This window comes from Peromyscus eremicus, chromosome 8a, assembly GCF_949786415.1.
Source record: "Peromyscus eremicus chromosome 8a, PerEre_H2_v1, whole genome shotgun sequence".
NCBI classification, from domain to species: domain Eukaryota; kingdom Metazoa; phylum Chordata; class Mammalia; order Rodentia; family Cricetidae; genus Peromyscus; species Peromyscus eremicus.
The window spans coordinates 84,074,472-84,089,589 of NC_081423.1; the positions used below are offsets into that span (position 1 = coordinate 84,074,472).

Below are 15,118 nucleotides of genomic sequence, written 5' to 3' on the forward strand. Positions count from 1 at the left end.
TCATATTTACTGTTGAGACATACTTGCAACAATTCCCAAGCAATTCTAAAAGCTCCTACAGTATTTATTATGATGACACGTTATGATTCTATAACGCTTTTGTTTGTTTGTTGACAAGGTCTTCTTCTTCTTCTCCCCGCCCCCCCCCCCCCACCCCAGACAAGGTTTCTCTGTGTAGTTTTGGCCGGCCCCGGATCTCACTCTATAGACCAGGCTGGCCTCAAACTCACAGAGATCCACCTGGATCTGCCTCCCGAGTGCTGGGATTAAAGGCGTGCAATTTCACCGCTACCTGGCAACAGGGTTTTTCTTGCCATGCAGCTCAGGCTGGCTTCAAACTCACTATGTAGCTAAGGCTTGCCCTTCAACTCATGCTGCCCCCCCCCCATCTCCTGCAAAGTGCTGGGATTTGTCAGACATGGATCACACCTGATATATAGAGTCTTTTCTCTTAGCTCTGGCTGTTCTGGAACTCATTACATAGACCAGGCTGTCTTCAAACTCACAGAGATCTGCCTGCCTCTGCCTCCTGAGTGCTGGGATTAAAGACGTGAGCCAACACACCCAGCTTATAGTCTTTTCTGACAGAGCTTTTAAAATAGCTTTCTGCCTGACTGTGGTGGCACACACCTTTAATCCCATGGGAGGCAGAGGCTAGCATGCTCTACAGAGTGAGTTCCAGGACAGCCAAGCCTACACAGAGAAACCCTGTCTTGAAAAACCAACCAAAACCAACCAACTAAATGAAACCCAGCTCCCTATCTCCCCTGCTTCCTGTTAAATGTTAAAAGTGCAGCTGGATAGAAATATGCAGTTTTAGTAACAAATAGGTGCAGAAAAAGGAGGGTCAAGTGGGGTAAGCTCCCGAAATCTCAACTCCATGCTCGCAGGTGAGCATGCCACCAAAGGCAGGCTTTCCCATTCTATTCATAAGGGCAACAGGAACTCAGATGGCATAGTACCAAGTCCTTGGGAGCCTGGAAGTATGGAGCTGTTGGAGGCTCCACTGCTCTGGTGTTCCTCGGCCTGTCTCATTATGTAGCTCTGGCAGGCCTCCAACTCATGGAGACTGGCCTGCTTCTGCTTCTCAAAAGCTGGGATCAAGGGCCGGGCGGTGGTGGCACACGCCTTTAATCCCAGCACTCGGGAGGCAGAGCCAGGCGGATCTCTGTGAGTTCGAGGCCAGCCTGGGCTACCAAGTGAGTTCCAGGAAAGGGGCAAAGCTACACAGAGAAACCCTGTCTCGAAAAACCCAAAAAAAAAAAAAAAAAAAAAAAAAAGCTGGGATCAAGGAGAGCACCACCATGCCCAGCTTGCCTGCAGTTCTTTGCTCTATCGTTGGGGTGCTGGAGAGAGCTCAAAGACACAATAGTGCAATGGATGTAAGTAAACTGCAAAAACTCTGGGTTTGGTGTCCCAGGTTTCAGCACCAAAATGAAAGTAAACTGATGGCTGAAACTGCAAGGAGACAGTTCAGTCCTAGGGGGCGAGGTACTCTGGACACCTCGAGCTACTCAGAACAAGAGCACTGCCCTGAAGGTGTCCCGGACATCTGGAGCTGTTTAGCATAGCTGTGATGGCTGAACTGGAGACAGTTTAGCCCTACAGGGTGAGGTATCCCGAACACCTCGAGCTACTTAGAACAAGAGCTCTGCCCTGAAGGTGTCCCGGACACCTGGAGCTATTTAGCACAGCTCTGATGGCTGGGACTGCAAAGAAACAGCCCAACCTTGGAAAGGAAAGGTTTCTGACTTCTCAGGAGAGTCAGGCCTGGAAATGCTTCAGCAAGGAAGGGTATCCTGACTCCTCTTTGAGAAGGGCAGGGTATCCTGACTCTTCGGGAAGGTCAGGATATACCTGGTGTGATGGGGGATGGTCTCCCCGCAGGACACAGCAATCCTGCTCCTCTCCTGGACAGCCACAATCTCCGGCTCAGTGTTACCAGCTCTCTCTCTCTCTCAGTCCACTATGGGACGTCTTAGCAAGGTTCTTCTGTTCAACTTCCCCTTGCTCAGTCCACTACTGGACGTCCCAGCAAGGTTCTTCTGTTCAGCTCCCCCTTGCTCAGTAGCAGAGGGGACGCATTTTCTTTCTTTTGATTGATGGGAGGACTGTTCACTTTGGGGGAGGGGTTTCCTTATTTCTCACACAGAGTATTGTGATATGTGAAACCCTTCACTCCCACTGTAAGGCTCTGCCAAAGGGAAAAGTAAGAGTTGGGACACCTGATTTGATGTTCACAGAACAGCTGACATTTAGGGGAATAGGTTCTGAGAGGACTGAGTGTATTGGCAACAGGAGTGCTGAGACCAGCTTTTCTGAGACACTGTCTCAGCTTTGGGGTATACTAGCAACTACCATTTGTGCCTACTGTGGGTCAGCCTCTTTGCATAGCTAAAGTCTTTACCTAAGCCATTTAGACCGTGTTATCCCAGTTTACATAAGAGAAGCCAGAATTCATCGTCTACTGGTGTAAGAGTCATTTGAGATTTCTTGACGACAAGAGGTCACAAACTGAGCCGATCAGGGACTATACACGTCAATTTTAATTTTTCCAGAGAGTCTCGGTTTGCCCCCGCCCCACCCACCAAGATTCTAATGCGCAGGCGTGGACTGTTCCGTCGTGAGTCTTCGAGGGGCCCCTTGCACAGGCCACGGTCGCCCTCTGCTGACGTAGTGCGGAAGCGCGCGGAGCGTGAACGTTAAGGAACCTAAGGGCGGGGAGAGTCCTTCCGCCCGATAGAGGGCGCCGTGCGACGTACAGCGTAACTCGGAGTGTCCGGCCCTTCTCTGAGGACTTCCTGTCTGATCTCGCTGGTGCGTTAACTGCGGCGATCGACGTTCTTCAAGTCACAGTAAACAAAAGAGACGTGCGCCGACCCGGAAGTGGAAGCTGTAGTTCGCGTTCTGGCCGGCCGGAAGGAGACAGAAGGGAAGTGGTAGCCATGGCTGTGGCCGTGGCTACTGCCGGGGTCCTAATGGGCACGGAGCCCGGCCCCGCGGAAGAGCTCGCTAAACTCGAGTACCTGTCTTTGGTGTCGAAAGTTTGCACGGAGCTGGACAATCACTTGGGCATCAACGACAAGGATCTGGGTGAGCTGAAGCAGGTCCCTATGGCCTTTCAGGTTGGGGTCGGGGGAGGCAGGAGAAGAGTGGTTACTGGGCCCAGTGTGTGTGTGTCATCGTGACTTGGGCTCCGGGAACCTGCGACAGGGGCTCCTGCTTCAGAGCCCTCCAGGCTGAGCTGTTAGAAACGGTTTCTTAGAGCTGCCAATGAAGCTACCATCTCCGCTTGAGTCTTGCTTTTCAGTTCTGGGTGGTTTAACGGCGTTAACAAAGCAGCAGCAGCAGCAGCAGCCCCCGCAAAGATGATGAGGATGGTGATTATGGCCGATATTTTCTAGAAGCTCGCGAGATACTGTTATGGGTAGTTCTTCATCTATATTATCTTGTTTGATCGTCGCTACCCTGAGGCGGTGGTCGGCATCTGTGCTGTGAGCTGTGTTTTTGACTAGTCACATATTCTGTCAAACACCAGTCATTGTTTAGGGGCAAACTATGACTAAGGAACCCAAACAGAAATTAAGAATGCCTAGGGACCCAGATCATACATACCTAGACGGAGTCCTTTTGAAAATGAGAGGGCGTGTTTGTGAGTCAGGGGCATGTGGGGAGCAATTCCATTTGATAGGGACAGGGTTGTTTCATTTGTTGTCCCAGGAGAAAATGGTTGTTATGGAGGAAGATGTAGAGCTTGGTGGTAGAAAGATGAGTGAAAGTGTCACCTGCTTTTTACTTTTAAGCATTTTTTCCTTTATTTTCCCTTTATGTGTATGGGTGTTTCGTCTGCATGTGTGTCTGTGCGTCATGTGGGTGCCTGGGGCCTGTAGAGGCCAGAAGAGGGTTTCAGATTCCCTGGGACTAGAATTACAGACAGCTGTGGGCCAACTTGTGGGTATTGGGAGTAGAACCTGAGTCCTCTGGAAGAGCAGCTAGTGCTATTAACCTGTGAGCCAGCTCTCCAGCCCCAAGTGTTTTATTTTATGTGCATCAGTGGGTTTTTTTTTTTTTTTTTTTTTTTTTTTTTTTTTTTGTTTTTTGAGACAGGGTTTCTCTGTGTAGCTTTGCGCCTTTCCTGGAACTCACTTGGTAGCCCAGGCTGGCCTCGAACTCACAGAGATCCGCCTGCCTCTGCTTCCTGAGTGCTGGGATAAAGGCGTGCCCACCACTGCCTGACGAAGACAGCTTTTTAAATGAACATGTGAAGTCATCGGGTGGAGGACTCCAGGGAAGGGGAATGTTACAAGAGAGGTCAGGGGGAGCTGGGAATTGGTAGAGTCCAAACATGGGGTTATGGGGTCTATCTCCAGCACCACCAAAATAAATAATAAACAAACCACATCAACAAAACAAACCCCAAGGGGCCACAGAAGTCAGATTTAGGACTTCAAGTGAACTGTTTTCTTACAGGAAATGGAATGTTACCTCTTTTCCTGGGTTAGCAGATGGCTCCTAAGCTGTCCCACAGCCAGTATGTGTCAGGCCACACTTTCTCCCAGTCTGGTGTGCCTATTTTGTACAGATTTAGCATCCCTAATCTGGAATAAAAAATCTGCACACTTTGAGCTCCACCATGAATCTGTCAGTGTGAATGTACTGCTGCCAGCTTTGAGATTAGCTCTTTGAGTGTAGTGTGCTAAGTATGATTCATTTTTCTCTCTGCCTTTCTCTAAAGAACTTGGTTGAAGTCCGCATTGCCTGGGTTCCAGCCCTGGCTTCATCAATTATTGTGTAGGATGCTATTTCAAATATCAAGACAATAGCAACAGCTTACTTAGGTTGTTATAAAAATATTGGAAGTAACAGTGCTTGACAGAAAACTTCAAAATTTATTAACTATAGGCATTCTTTTTTTTGGTTTTTTGAGACAAAGTTTCTCTGTATAACAGTTCTGCCTATCCTGAAGCTCAGTTTGTAAACTAGGCTGGCCTTGAGCTCAAAGAGATTCACCTGCCTCTGCCGCCTGAGTGCTGGGATTAAAGGTGTGTGCCACCACTACCTGGCAACTATAGGCATTCTTATTAACTTGTAATTATTTGTAAGCTATGCCCATATAGTTGGGTAGTATTTGGCTTTTTCTGAATGTCATCAAAAGTTAATGGCAGCACTGGGCCGTGGAGGCACAGCCAGGCGGATCTCTGTGAGTTCGAGGCCAGCCTGGTCTACAGAGCAAGATCCAGGACAGTCTCCAAAACTACATGGAGAAACCTTGTCTTGGGGTGGGGGGGGAGTTAATGGCAGCTGGGCAGGCACTTGTAATCTCAGGCCTTGGGATATGGAGTGTGGAGGCTGGATGACTAGTAATTCCAGAGTCATACAAAGAGAATCTGAGGGTAGCTTGGGTGTGTATGTGAATCAGGGTTGACTCTGCCTCAAAAACATGTACAATAAATATATGCTAGTACATTTTTTCAAAGATTTATTTTTAACTATGTATTGTATGCTTGGGTGGGTATGTGCACATGTGTGTTGGATCCCCCTTAGAACTGGAATTATGAGCATTGTGAGCGTCCTGATGTGGGTACTGGGAACTGAAATGAGGTCTTCTGCAAACAGAGGCTGTACTGTTTAATTGTTGAGCCATCTCTTCAGTCTCCATGTTGGTCTTTTTTTTTTTTTTTTTTTTTAATAAATTAAAAATTTTACTTTCTGGAGATAGGGCTCATTGGTTAAGAGCACTCACTGCTTTTATGGGAACCTGAATTCAGTTCCCAGCACTCACATCAGATGGCCCATAATCACCTATAACTGCAGCTCCGGGAAATCTGATGCCTTCTGGCCTCCAAGGGTATTTGCATACATGTAGATATTTCTTAGGTACCATTTTATTGCTCTGAAGAGATACCATAACCAAGGTAACTTTTTTTTTTCAAGACAAGGTTTCTCTGTGTAGTTTTGGTGCCTGTCTTGGATTTCCGCTCTGTAGACCAGGCTGGCCTTGAACTCACAGAGATCTACCTGGCTCTGCCTCCCGAGTGCTGGGATTAAAGGCATGCGCCACCACACCTGGCCCAAGGTAACTCATAAAATAAAGTGTTTGATTGGGGGCTTGCTTATAGTTTCAAAGGGTTAGTCCATTGTCATCATGACAGGGAGTGTGGTTGTAGGCAGATGTGATGCTGGAGAAGTAGCTGAGAGCTCACATCCACATCCTGATTCACAGGCAGACAGAGAGAAAGACAACACACACATACATACACAGTGGTCCTGGCATGGGCTTTTGAAACTTTCCACTCCCCACTGACACACCTCCTCCCACAAGGCCACACTTCCTTATCCTTCCCAAAGAGTTCCACTAACTGGGAACCAAGCATTCAAACATATGAGCCTATGGGAGCCATTCTGATTCACACCACCACACTTACTCAGCTTGAAGATTGTATCATCTAGTAATAGCTAGCTGACTTCTTTTGTATAGATTGGGTCTGACCTTCCAGAAAGTGTTCTTCCCTGTGTGTGTGTGTGTGTGTGTGTGTGTGTGTGTGTGTGTATGTGTGTGTGTATACATGGGCTTGTGTTTTTCATATGTTGCCCCTTTAGAAACTGTGTGGCAGTGTGCATAGTTCTAGCTTTATGGTGAGAGGGTATGTATGTACTATCTGGGACAAATCTTTTCCCAGTTTATATGCATTCTAGAGCTTGGTTGAACATTTGGAGTAATCTCTTCTTTTCATTTATAAAACCCACCAGAACATACATGAACAATCTCATCTCAGCCACTTACATTTTCCTCCTTTGGGGCTTTTTTCTTGCCCACTAGTCCACTTGCACTCCCAAGAGTGTTCATTTGTTCGTTTGTTCTTCTTCCCTTCCCCCTCCCCTTCCCCTCCCCTTCCCCTCCCCCTTCTCTTCCCCCTTCCTTCTTTTAAGGCAGCGTCCCATGGCAGCATCCCACTCTATAGCCCTGGCTGGCCTAGAACTCACTATATAGAATAGACCAGGCTGGACTCAGACTCAGAGATCAATCTCTTTCCCCCCTGACTGTTGGGATTAAAGATATGTCTAGCTGTTTTTCCATTTTTATTTTTTAGGTGCGTGCGTGCGTGTGTTTTGCCTGCATCTATGTTGTGTACCACTTTTGGGCAGTGCCTGTAGAAGTCAGAAGAGGGTTTTGGACCCCTTGAAACTTAAGTTATAGACTTAAGTTGTGAGCCTCTATGTAAGTGCTGAGAACTGAACCCGGGTCCTCTGGAAGAGCAGCCAGTGCTCAGAACTGCTAGGCCATCTCTCCAGCCTTCATCTTGCTCTTTTAATTCACTGTCTTTATTTGGATGTCTATCCCTGGTGCAATCCTTCGTCTTGGGACATAAGAACTTGCAATGGGTGCTCCCTGAGCTCACATCTGTGGCCTGGTACAAGCATGTTTTTGCTGTTTCTTCTCCTTATCTTATTTTCAGCCTGCTTTCCCTGGCGTTCTGGACTTTCTCACTGTTTCTCTCCCCTCTGTGCCTGAACTAAAAGGCATGCCTTTCATCTACCCCTCCTAGCAGCTGCCAGGAATTTCAGCTTGCCTGTCCTGTTGTTTGCCTTCAAACACTTAATAAAATTTTCTTGAGCTTCAAAAACTAAATAAAAATAGTTTCTTGGGGCTGGAGAGATGGCTCAGCAGTTAAGAGCAGGGGCTACTCTTCCAGAGGACCTGGGTTAGAGTCCTGGCACCCACACCCATATGGTGGCTCACCCCATCTGTAACTCCAGTCACAGAGGATCAGCACCCTTTCTGGCTTCTGTAGGCACCAGGCATGAGTGTGGTATACAGACATACATGCAGGCAAAACATCTGTCTTAGTTAGGGTTTCTATTCTTGTAAAGAGACACCATGACCACGGCAACTCTTATAAAGGAAAACATTTAATTGGGTGGCTTACAGTTCAGAGGTTCAGTCCGTTATCATCCTGGTGGGGCATGGTGGCGTGCAAGCAGACGTGGTGTTGGAGAGGTAGCTGAGAGTTCTATGTCTTCCACAGGTAACAGGAAGTGAATTGAGACACTCAGTGGTACCTTGAGCATCTGAGATCTCAAAGCCCACCTCCACAGTGACACACTTCCTCCAACAAGACTATATGATATGTACTCTAAGAAGGCAACATCTCCTAATAGTATAACTCCTGTTGGGGGCCATTTTCATTCAAACCACAGCATCTATACACATAAAATAAACCATTAAAAAAAATAGGTTTTTTTCCCTTTGCTCCAAGTAGATTGTAGTTTTTAAGACATTTGGGTAATCTGATTAGTTTTTAATATTACAAAATTTCTGGATGGAGTCCCCGTTTTTAATTCCTTTAAATTTTTTTCATTTACAGCTGAATTTGTGATTAGTCTTGCTGAGAAAAATACCACCTTTGATACTTTTAAGGCTTCCCTGGTCAAAAATGGTGCAGAATTCACAGTATGTATATCTGAAGATTTTTTTTTTCCTTTTTGTTTTGGGATTGCTACTGAATTTATATTTTGATAGGACTAAAGGATTTTCAAATAGGAAGGAGACAGTTTGTACATATCAATTAAATAAGCCATCAAATGTGTAATGTGCCATGCTGGTGAGGGAGCCAGATTTCCAGTGACGCTTTCCTAGGAGAATTTCCATCATTAAGTCTTTGAGGATGTTTCCATTCTTGTTCTGTGAATCAGGAAGTCAGGAACAAGAGTCTAGGTTTTGGAGGCAGTTTTAAAAGATGGGAGATAAAATGGTCCCTGGGCATGGTCTAAGCCAATGGTTCTCAACCTTCCTAACGCTGTGACCCTTTAATACAGTTCCTCATGTTGTAATGACCCCCCAGCCATAAAATTATTTTCATTGCTACTTTATAACCATAATGTTGCTACTGTTATGAATTGCAATATAAATATCTGTGTTTTCTGATGGTCTTAGGTGACCCCTGTGAAAGGGCTGTTTGATCCCAAAGGGGTTGCACCCCCAGGTTGAGAACCACCGGTCTAAGTTATTACTGTAGCTTTATAATGTATTGTAAATATTTTTATACATTTTAAATGTATATTTATATACATTTTAAGCCTTCCATGCTTTCTTGCTTTAGGCAGCTCAGTTCAAGTGCATGAGCACATTTCCCTGCAGCACATCCCTTGCCTCCCTTGTAAGATTCAGTCACTGATCCAGAGCTGACGTGGTCTGTCTTATACTTCTTTTCTTCAAAGGATTCTCTTATCAGCAACCTGCTGCGTCTCATACAAACCATGCGTCCTCCAGCAAAGCCTTCTACTAGCAAAGGTAAGCAGGGCTCCCAGCTGAGCTGAGCCTCCAGAAGGGCCTGGATGGTGACCACCCTGTAAATGGCACTTTGCTCTTAGCTGTTGCTAAGCAAAGGAGTGCTCTAGTTAGATTCTGAGACATTCAAATGAGGACTGACATGCTCCCTCCCTTCCTTCATGGGCACAGAGCTTGTTGAGGCTTTCACAGCCTTAGATTCAGACAATTAAATTGTTTCTAGTAGTTATGTGATTAATATGTAGCAAAATACTATTTGTTTTTCACTTGATACAACTCTAATGTTGAAATTATTTTATTAGCCAGTAATAATATTAAATCTCTCTCTCTCTCTCTCTCTCTCTCTCTCTCTCTCTCAACCCTTTCATGCTCCTTAATGAACTAAGATCCAGTTGTTAAACCCAAAACTGAAAAGGAGAAGCTGAAGGAACTCTTCCCTGTCCTTTGCCAACCAGACAACCCTTCAGTTCGGGTATGGATGCTATCTGGGGAATGTCTGCCCTAGTGTGTGCTCTGTCCCTTCGCATCTCCTTAGTGACTATATGAATTTTAATTTTGTCCACTGTATGATGTTTTTCCAAGAATGGTAGTCAAGGGTGATGAACTTGGGGGCTCGGGGAAGCAGTGGTGAGGGATATGAAATGACTTAAGATTCTGGCCAAGATGCCCAGTGTACAAAATTAGAATATTTTTTCTCTGTTACATATTAAAAGATGTAATTATTGAAATGTTTTCACTTGTAAAAATTTCATTTTAGGCTAGATTGCTGGTGAATCCTTTTAATTCTAGCATTTGGGAGGCAGAGGCAGGAGGACCTCTGAGTCCAAAGCCAGCCTGGTTTACATACCAAGTTCCAGGACAGCCAGGGCTACCTAAAGAGACTCTATTTTCAAAAAAAAAAAAAAAAAGTCCATTTTAGAAAGAATTTACTGAGTACCTGTTAATCTGAGATTTGAGGAGAAAGACCACCAACCTAAATCATGGCCAAATTAATTAAAGCAAGCAGTTAATTAAAGCAATCCTTTTAATTGGTATACATGGGCTGCCTGTTCCTAAGGCAAAATTCAAGAGATCAACATTGGACACGGAGAAGATAAGGTTTTATAGTTCATGGGTTGGGGGTTTCCAAATAGAGGATTTGGCAGGCAAATAGAAGCAGAACATAACAAGGTGGTCATAACAACCTCCTGAAACAAAGATACTGTTGCAAGGTAGTCATAACAACTTTTTGAAACAAAGACATGATTGGCATTCCTGGAACAGGCAGTACAGAACCATTTGTAGTTAAGGTTACAGGTGGGACATAGCCCATTCCTTGAGAAACAGGAGTCATAAACAGGAATGAACCTAGTTTGTCTTTACTATAAGATGGCTTTCAAGCCCAAGATGGAGACAGGCTGGTTCATCATATCTGCTGTGTGCCAAGTACTACTCTTAAGTACCAGGTTAAGTAATAGTAAAGAGAACAGGTAAGATTTTCAGCCCTTTTGCAAATTATATTGCTATTTTGGGAGGGAGAATAGGAAATTAGCATGTAAGTAGCCTGCCTAATGGGAAAGAGATGGGCAGTAAACAAATGGGTGTCAGTGTACCCTGATATCTACAGGGGGTCGGTTCCAGAACTCCCAGGTACCAAGATCTGATAACTCAAGTTCTTCAGACATATATTTGCATATAATATACGTGCATCCTCTCACATGCTTTACATCATTTCCAGATTACCCACTACAGTGGAAGCACTATGTAAGTAGTTGCTGGGCCGTATTGCTTAGGGGGTCAAGGAAACCTGTAAACACGCAATTGACTTGAGTCCAGAATATTGTCGGTACGGAGGGTCAATAGTTTGTGTCACAGCGGATAGCAGTAAGAACTATGGGAAGTAATGAAACGGGGAAGCAAGGAAGGGAAGGCAGGGAGACTGTTGATTTTAAAGTTTTGATGTCTGGAGCCGGAGAGATGGCTCAGTGGGTAAAGGTGCTCCCCACCACGCCTGACACCCTGAGTTTGACCCCAGGGCCCACATCATGTGGGAAGAAGAGAACTGGCCTCTGCAGGTTAGTGATGTGACAGTGGGCAGAGTTTTTTCTTCTCATTACTTTGTTGGTCTCTGACCTTACAGACCATGTTGGATGAGGAAGATGTGAAAGTCGCTGTGGATGTTTTGAAAGAGCTAGAAGCTTTAATGCCCAGTGCAGCAGGCCAAGAGAAACAAAGAGACACTGAGCACAGGTATGTCCCTTGTGTCCTTGTCCTGTTCATTTGTATACTATGACAGTTGAATTTCATGGACCTGTTAAGCAAATCCCGGGATGAGTGTGTGGATTCTTGACTGGCTGTGTACTAGACTGGGTTTTCATTGCTCCATGCCAAAAAGGTATTCTGAAGTTAGAAAGTGGAGCTGAGGGAGGCCAACTCTGTCTGTGGCCTGAGTTTACTGGCCTGTGTGGTGGTCGTGAAACTCCTGTCCAGTTCAGCAGTTAGAGGGTGCCGAGCTTACACATAGTGGCACTGTGCTGGGTGCTTGGGGATGCAGAGATGAAATTGGGTTGGTTTATTTTTCAAACAGGTACTTGTTGATTTATTAGGGACAGGACAAAGAAAAAGAAGAGGAGTCGGAGCCGAGACCGCGACAGAGACCGAGACCGAGACCGGGACCGGGACAGGGACCGAGACAAGGACCGAGAGCGAGACAGAGACCGAGAGCGAGACAGAGAGCGAGATAGAGATAGAGACCATAAGCGGAGACATCGATCCCGCTCTCGGTCACATTCCAGAACACGGGAGAGGACTAAGGGGAAGTCTAGATACCGGTCCAGGAGCAGAAGTCAGAGTCCCTTCAAAGATCGAAAGGACCGGGAAAAGTATGGGGAGAGGAATCTGGACAGATGGCGGGACAAGCATGTGGACCGCCCTCCCCCTGAGGAGCCTGCCATTGGGGACATCTACAATGGCAAAGTGACCAGCATCATGCAGTTTGGGTGCTTTGTGCAGCTGGAGGGCCTCAGGTAAACAGTTGGTACTCTTTCACGTCAGTGATGGCAAAACGTCTCTTACTGCTGTGCGTTCCTATTCAAAGAAGCTATGAACAGTTACACTTTAGTCATTCAGGTATTCAGGAGTTCTTGGAAAGTTTTACTTCTTGTTATTTTTTTAATTATATTTTATTTTTGAGATAGAGTCTCTCTGCCCTAGCTGTCCTAGAATTCTCTATGTAGACCAGGCTGGCCTCGAACTCACAGAGATCCACCTGTCTCTGCCTCCCGAGGGCTGGGATTAGAGGTGTGTGCCACAGTGTCCAGCCTTTTTGTTGATTTTGGGGTTGTGTTTTTTTTGTGATGCTGTGCTTCGAACTTAGGGCCTTGAGTATACTAGGCAAGTTCCCTGCCACATTCTTAGCCTTAGATTCTTCGTTGATTTTGAAATGTCTCCGAGCCGTTTATCCCTTCCTCTGACCTCGGGAGATCTGCCCTCTCTCTGCTGATTGAGACAGTTGAGAATTGAGCTCTCTTCCCCGTCAGTCAGTATCTTTTCTTGCAGAGAGTTGTAATGCTGACACTGTTGTATTGTTTGACCCACTTCTTGGTGCTGCTTTGTGAGCTGAAGTCCTTTCTCCTCTTTGCTTCCTTCCTTCCTGGTGAGTTACGTTCATGTGTGAAGGTGTGTGTGCCTGTATATGAGGGTGCACACGGAAGCCAGGTGTTGACCTTGGATGTCTTCACAGTTGCACTCCACCTTCGTTTATTTGTTGGTTTTGGGTTTTGGAGACAGGGTTTCTCTGTAGCCCTGGCTATCCTGAAACTCTCCCTGTAGACCAGGCTGACCTTGAACTTGAGATCCGCTGGCCTCTGCCTCCTGAGAGCTGGTATTAAAGGCGTGTACCCCCACACCCAGCTTTTACCTTAGCTTTTGAGACAGGGTCTCTCACCACCCCTGGGGTGCTGATTAGGCTGGCCTGGCTGGCCAGCAAGCACTAGGGTCCTCCTGTCGCTGCCTCCCCGTGCTGGGGTTACAGGCATGCACTGTGGCATCTGTTTTCTTTTGCTTTTGAGACAGTGTGTCATGTAGTCCTGGCTACCCTGGAACTCATAGAGATCCGACTGCTGGATTGAAAGGCATGTGCTACTGTACCAGTCTGACTTTTTTATGTGGTGCTGGGATCCAGACTCAGGTCCTCATGATGTGCTGCAAACACTCTACCCACCGGGCCAGCTCCCTCGTGTTTTTGAGAAAGTCCCACCATTGTAAACAGTTATGGAGCCTCAGACTTACTGTGTATCCCAGGCTGGACTGCAGTTCATGATCTTCCCGCCTTGCCTCCTAGGGCAAAGGTCTCAGCCTGTGAAGACTGTTTTGTGCAGTCCCAGTAGTAGAAGTAATTAGGGGAAAGGTTTGTTTCGGCATATTCCAGAAGTGTCTGACTTTCTCTCAGGAAGCGGTGGGAAGGCCTGGTGCACATCTCTGAGCTCCGACGGGAAGGCCGAGTGGCCAATGTGGCTGATGTTGTGAGCAAAGGCCAGAGGGTGAAGGTCAAAGTACTGTCCTTCACTGGGACCAAGACCAGCCTGAGCATGAAGGTGGGTGATATGTCTAGTCTGTGTCCACAGCTGATGGCCCAGGGCATGTTGAGAGACAGCACATGAACAGCACCCTTGTTATTGTGCCCTAGGATGTGGATCAAGAATCAGGAGAGGATCTAAACCCAAATCGGCGTCGAAATCTTGTCGGGGAGACCAACGAAGAGACGTCAATGCGGAACCCTGACAGACCCACTCACCTCTCCCTCGTCAGTGCGCCTGAAGTAGAAGACGACTCACTGGAGCGCAAGCGACTCACCCGGATCTCTGACCCGGAGAAGTGGGAGATCAAACAGGTTGGAGCTCAGAGGCATTCCGCATGCAGCGTGGGGGGTAGGAGTGTGGGCCTAGACCAGCAGCCCGTGATGGCTTCTGTCTACTCAGTAGTTGTGTGAGCCAAGGTATTGCACCTAGTGTGCCTTAGTGCCCTTAATCTGTCCCCCAGGGCCAGTGGTGGCAGTGTGGGATCAGCAAAGTGAACAGAGTTGAAACTTAGTGCCTACCTCGCCTGTGGAGATTGTAATTTTGACTTGGTTGTTACTTTCCTCGTTCTTGTGAGCTTCAGAATGATGGTGTGTCCAGCCCCGTGTAACACTAGCCCTGCAAAGACAGTATTTCATCGTTCCTGCCCTTGGGGAACTCACTGTCCAGTGAGGTAGAGCCAGTGTTAAACATGAAACCGTAGGGCTGCATGCCACATGATCAGTGTGTGCCGGGCGCTGTGGCAGTAAGGGAAGGCCTGGTAACCCTTCCTGGGCACGATACCCCTGAGCCTGTGCCTTAGGACCATGTTGTGCTGTTCCCTGGCATGAGATGTGTGTCTCTGTCTTGACCTGACATGCTGGGTTCCAGGAGAAGACAGATGGGTTTCCTTGTGTGAGATCCCTGGAGTTAACACTGGGACAGAGTCTTGCTCCTAGCACAGATCTTAGTTACAGATGCTGCCTTCTCTTCGCTAGATGATTGCTGCCAATGTGCTTTCCAAGGAAGAGTTTCCAGACTTTGATGAAGAGACCGGCATTCTCCCTAAGGTGGATGATGAAGAAGGTAGTCAGTCTGCCACTTGGATTAGCTGGAGGAGGGTCTGGGAGGGAGATTGTCAAATTGTGTCACTAGAGTGGGCTGTTCGTAGTTTAACTGAGTGGGTATTTGTCACTTGTTTCCTGGGGCTCACCACTCACCTCTGGATAGACAGAAGCACATGTTTAGATAACCAGTGTACCTGTGGCATTCATTCGACTTTGTTTGGATCCAG

At 46.8% G+C, this 15,118-nt stretch overlaps 1 protein-coding gene across 2 annotated transcripts in view; it reads left to right on the top strand.

The window, feature by feature from the left end:
- The first annotated feature begins 2,726 nt into the window (after positions 1 to 2,726).
- Dhx8 (DEAH-box helicase 8) overlaps positions 2,727 to 15,118 on the top strand; it is a 40,418-nt gene continuing 28,026 nt past the window's right edge. The window contains exons 1-9 of one of the 2 annotated variants that reach the window (XM_059271858.1): positions 2,727 to 3,093; positions 8,367 to 8,452; positions 9,220 to 9,292; positions 9,676 to 9,761; positions 11,409 to 11,518; positions 11,875 to 12,294; positions 13,719 to 13,863; positions 13,956 to 14,159; positions 14,823 to 14,910. In XM_059271858.1, coding sequence (XP_059127841.1) covers positions 2,946 to 3,093; positions 8,367 to 8,452; positions 9,220 to 9,292; positions 9,676 to 9,761; positions 11,409 to 11,518; positions 11,875 to 12,294; positions 13,719 to 13,863; positions 13,956 to 14,159; positions 14,823 to 14,910 — 1,360 coding nt within the window. In that variant the 5' untranslated portion in view covers positions 2,727 to 2,945. Of the gene's footprint in view, positions 3,094 to 8,366; positions 8,453 to 9,164; positions 9,293 to 9,675; positions 9,762 to 11,408; positions 11,519 to 11,874; positions 12,295 to 13,718; positions 13,864 to 13,955; positions 14,160 to 14,822; positions 14,911 to 15,118 lie in introns of those variants that run through there. The other variant, XM_059271857.1, reaches the window with a different exon arrangement.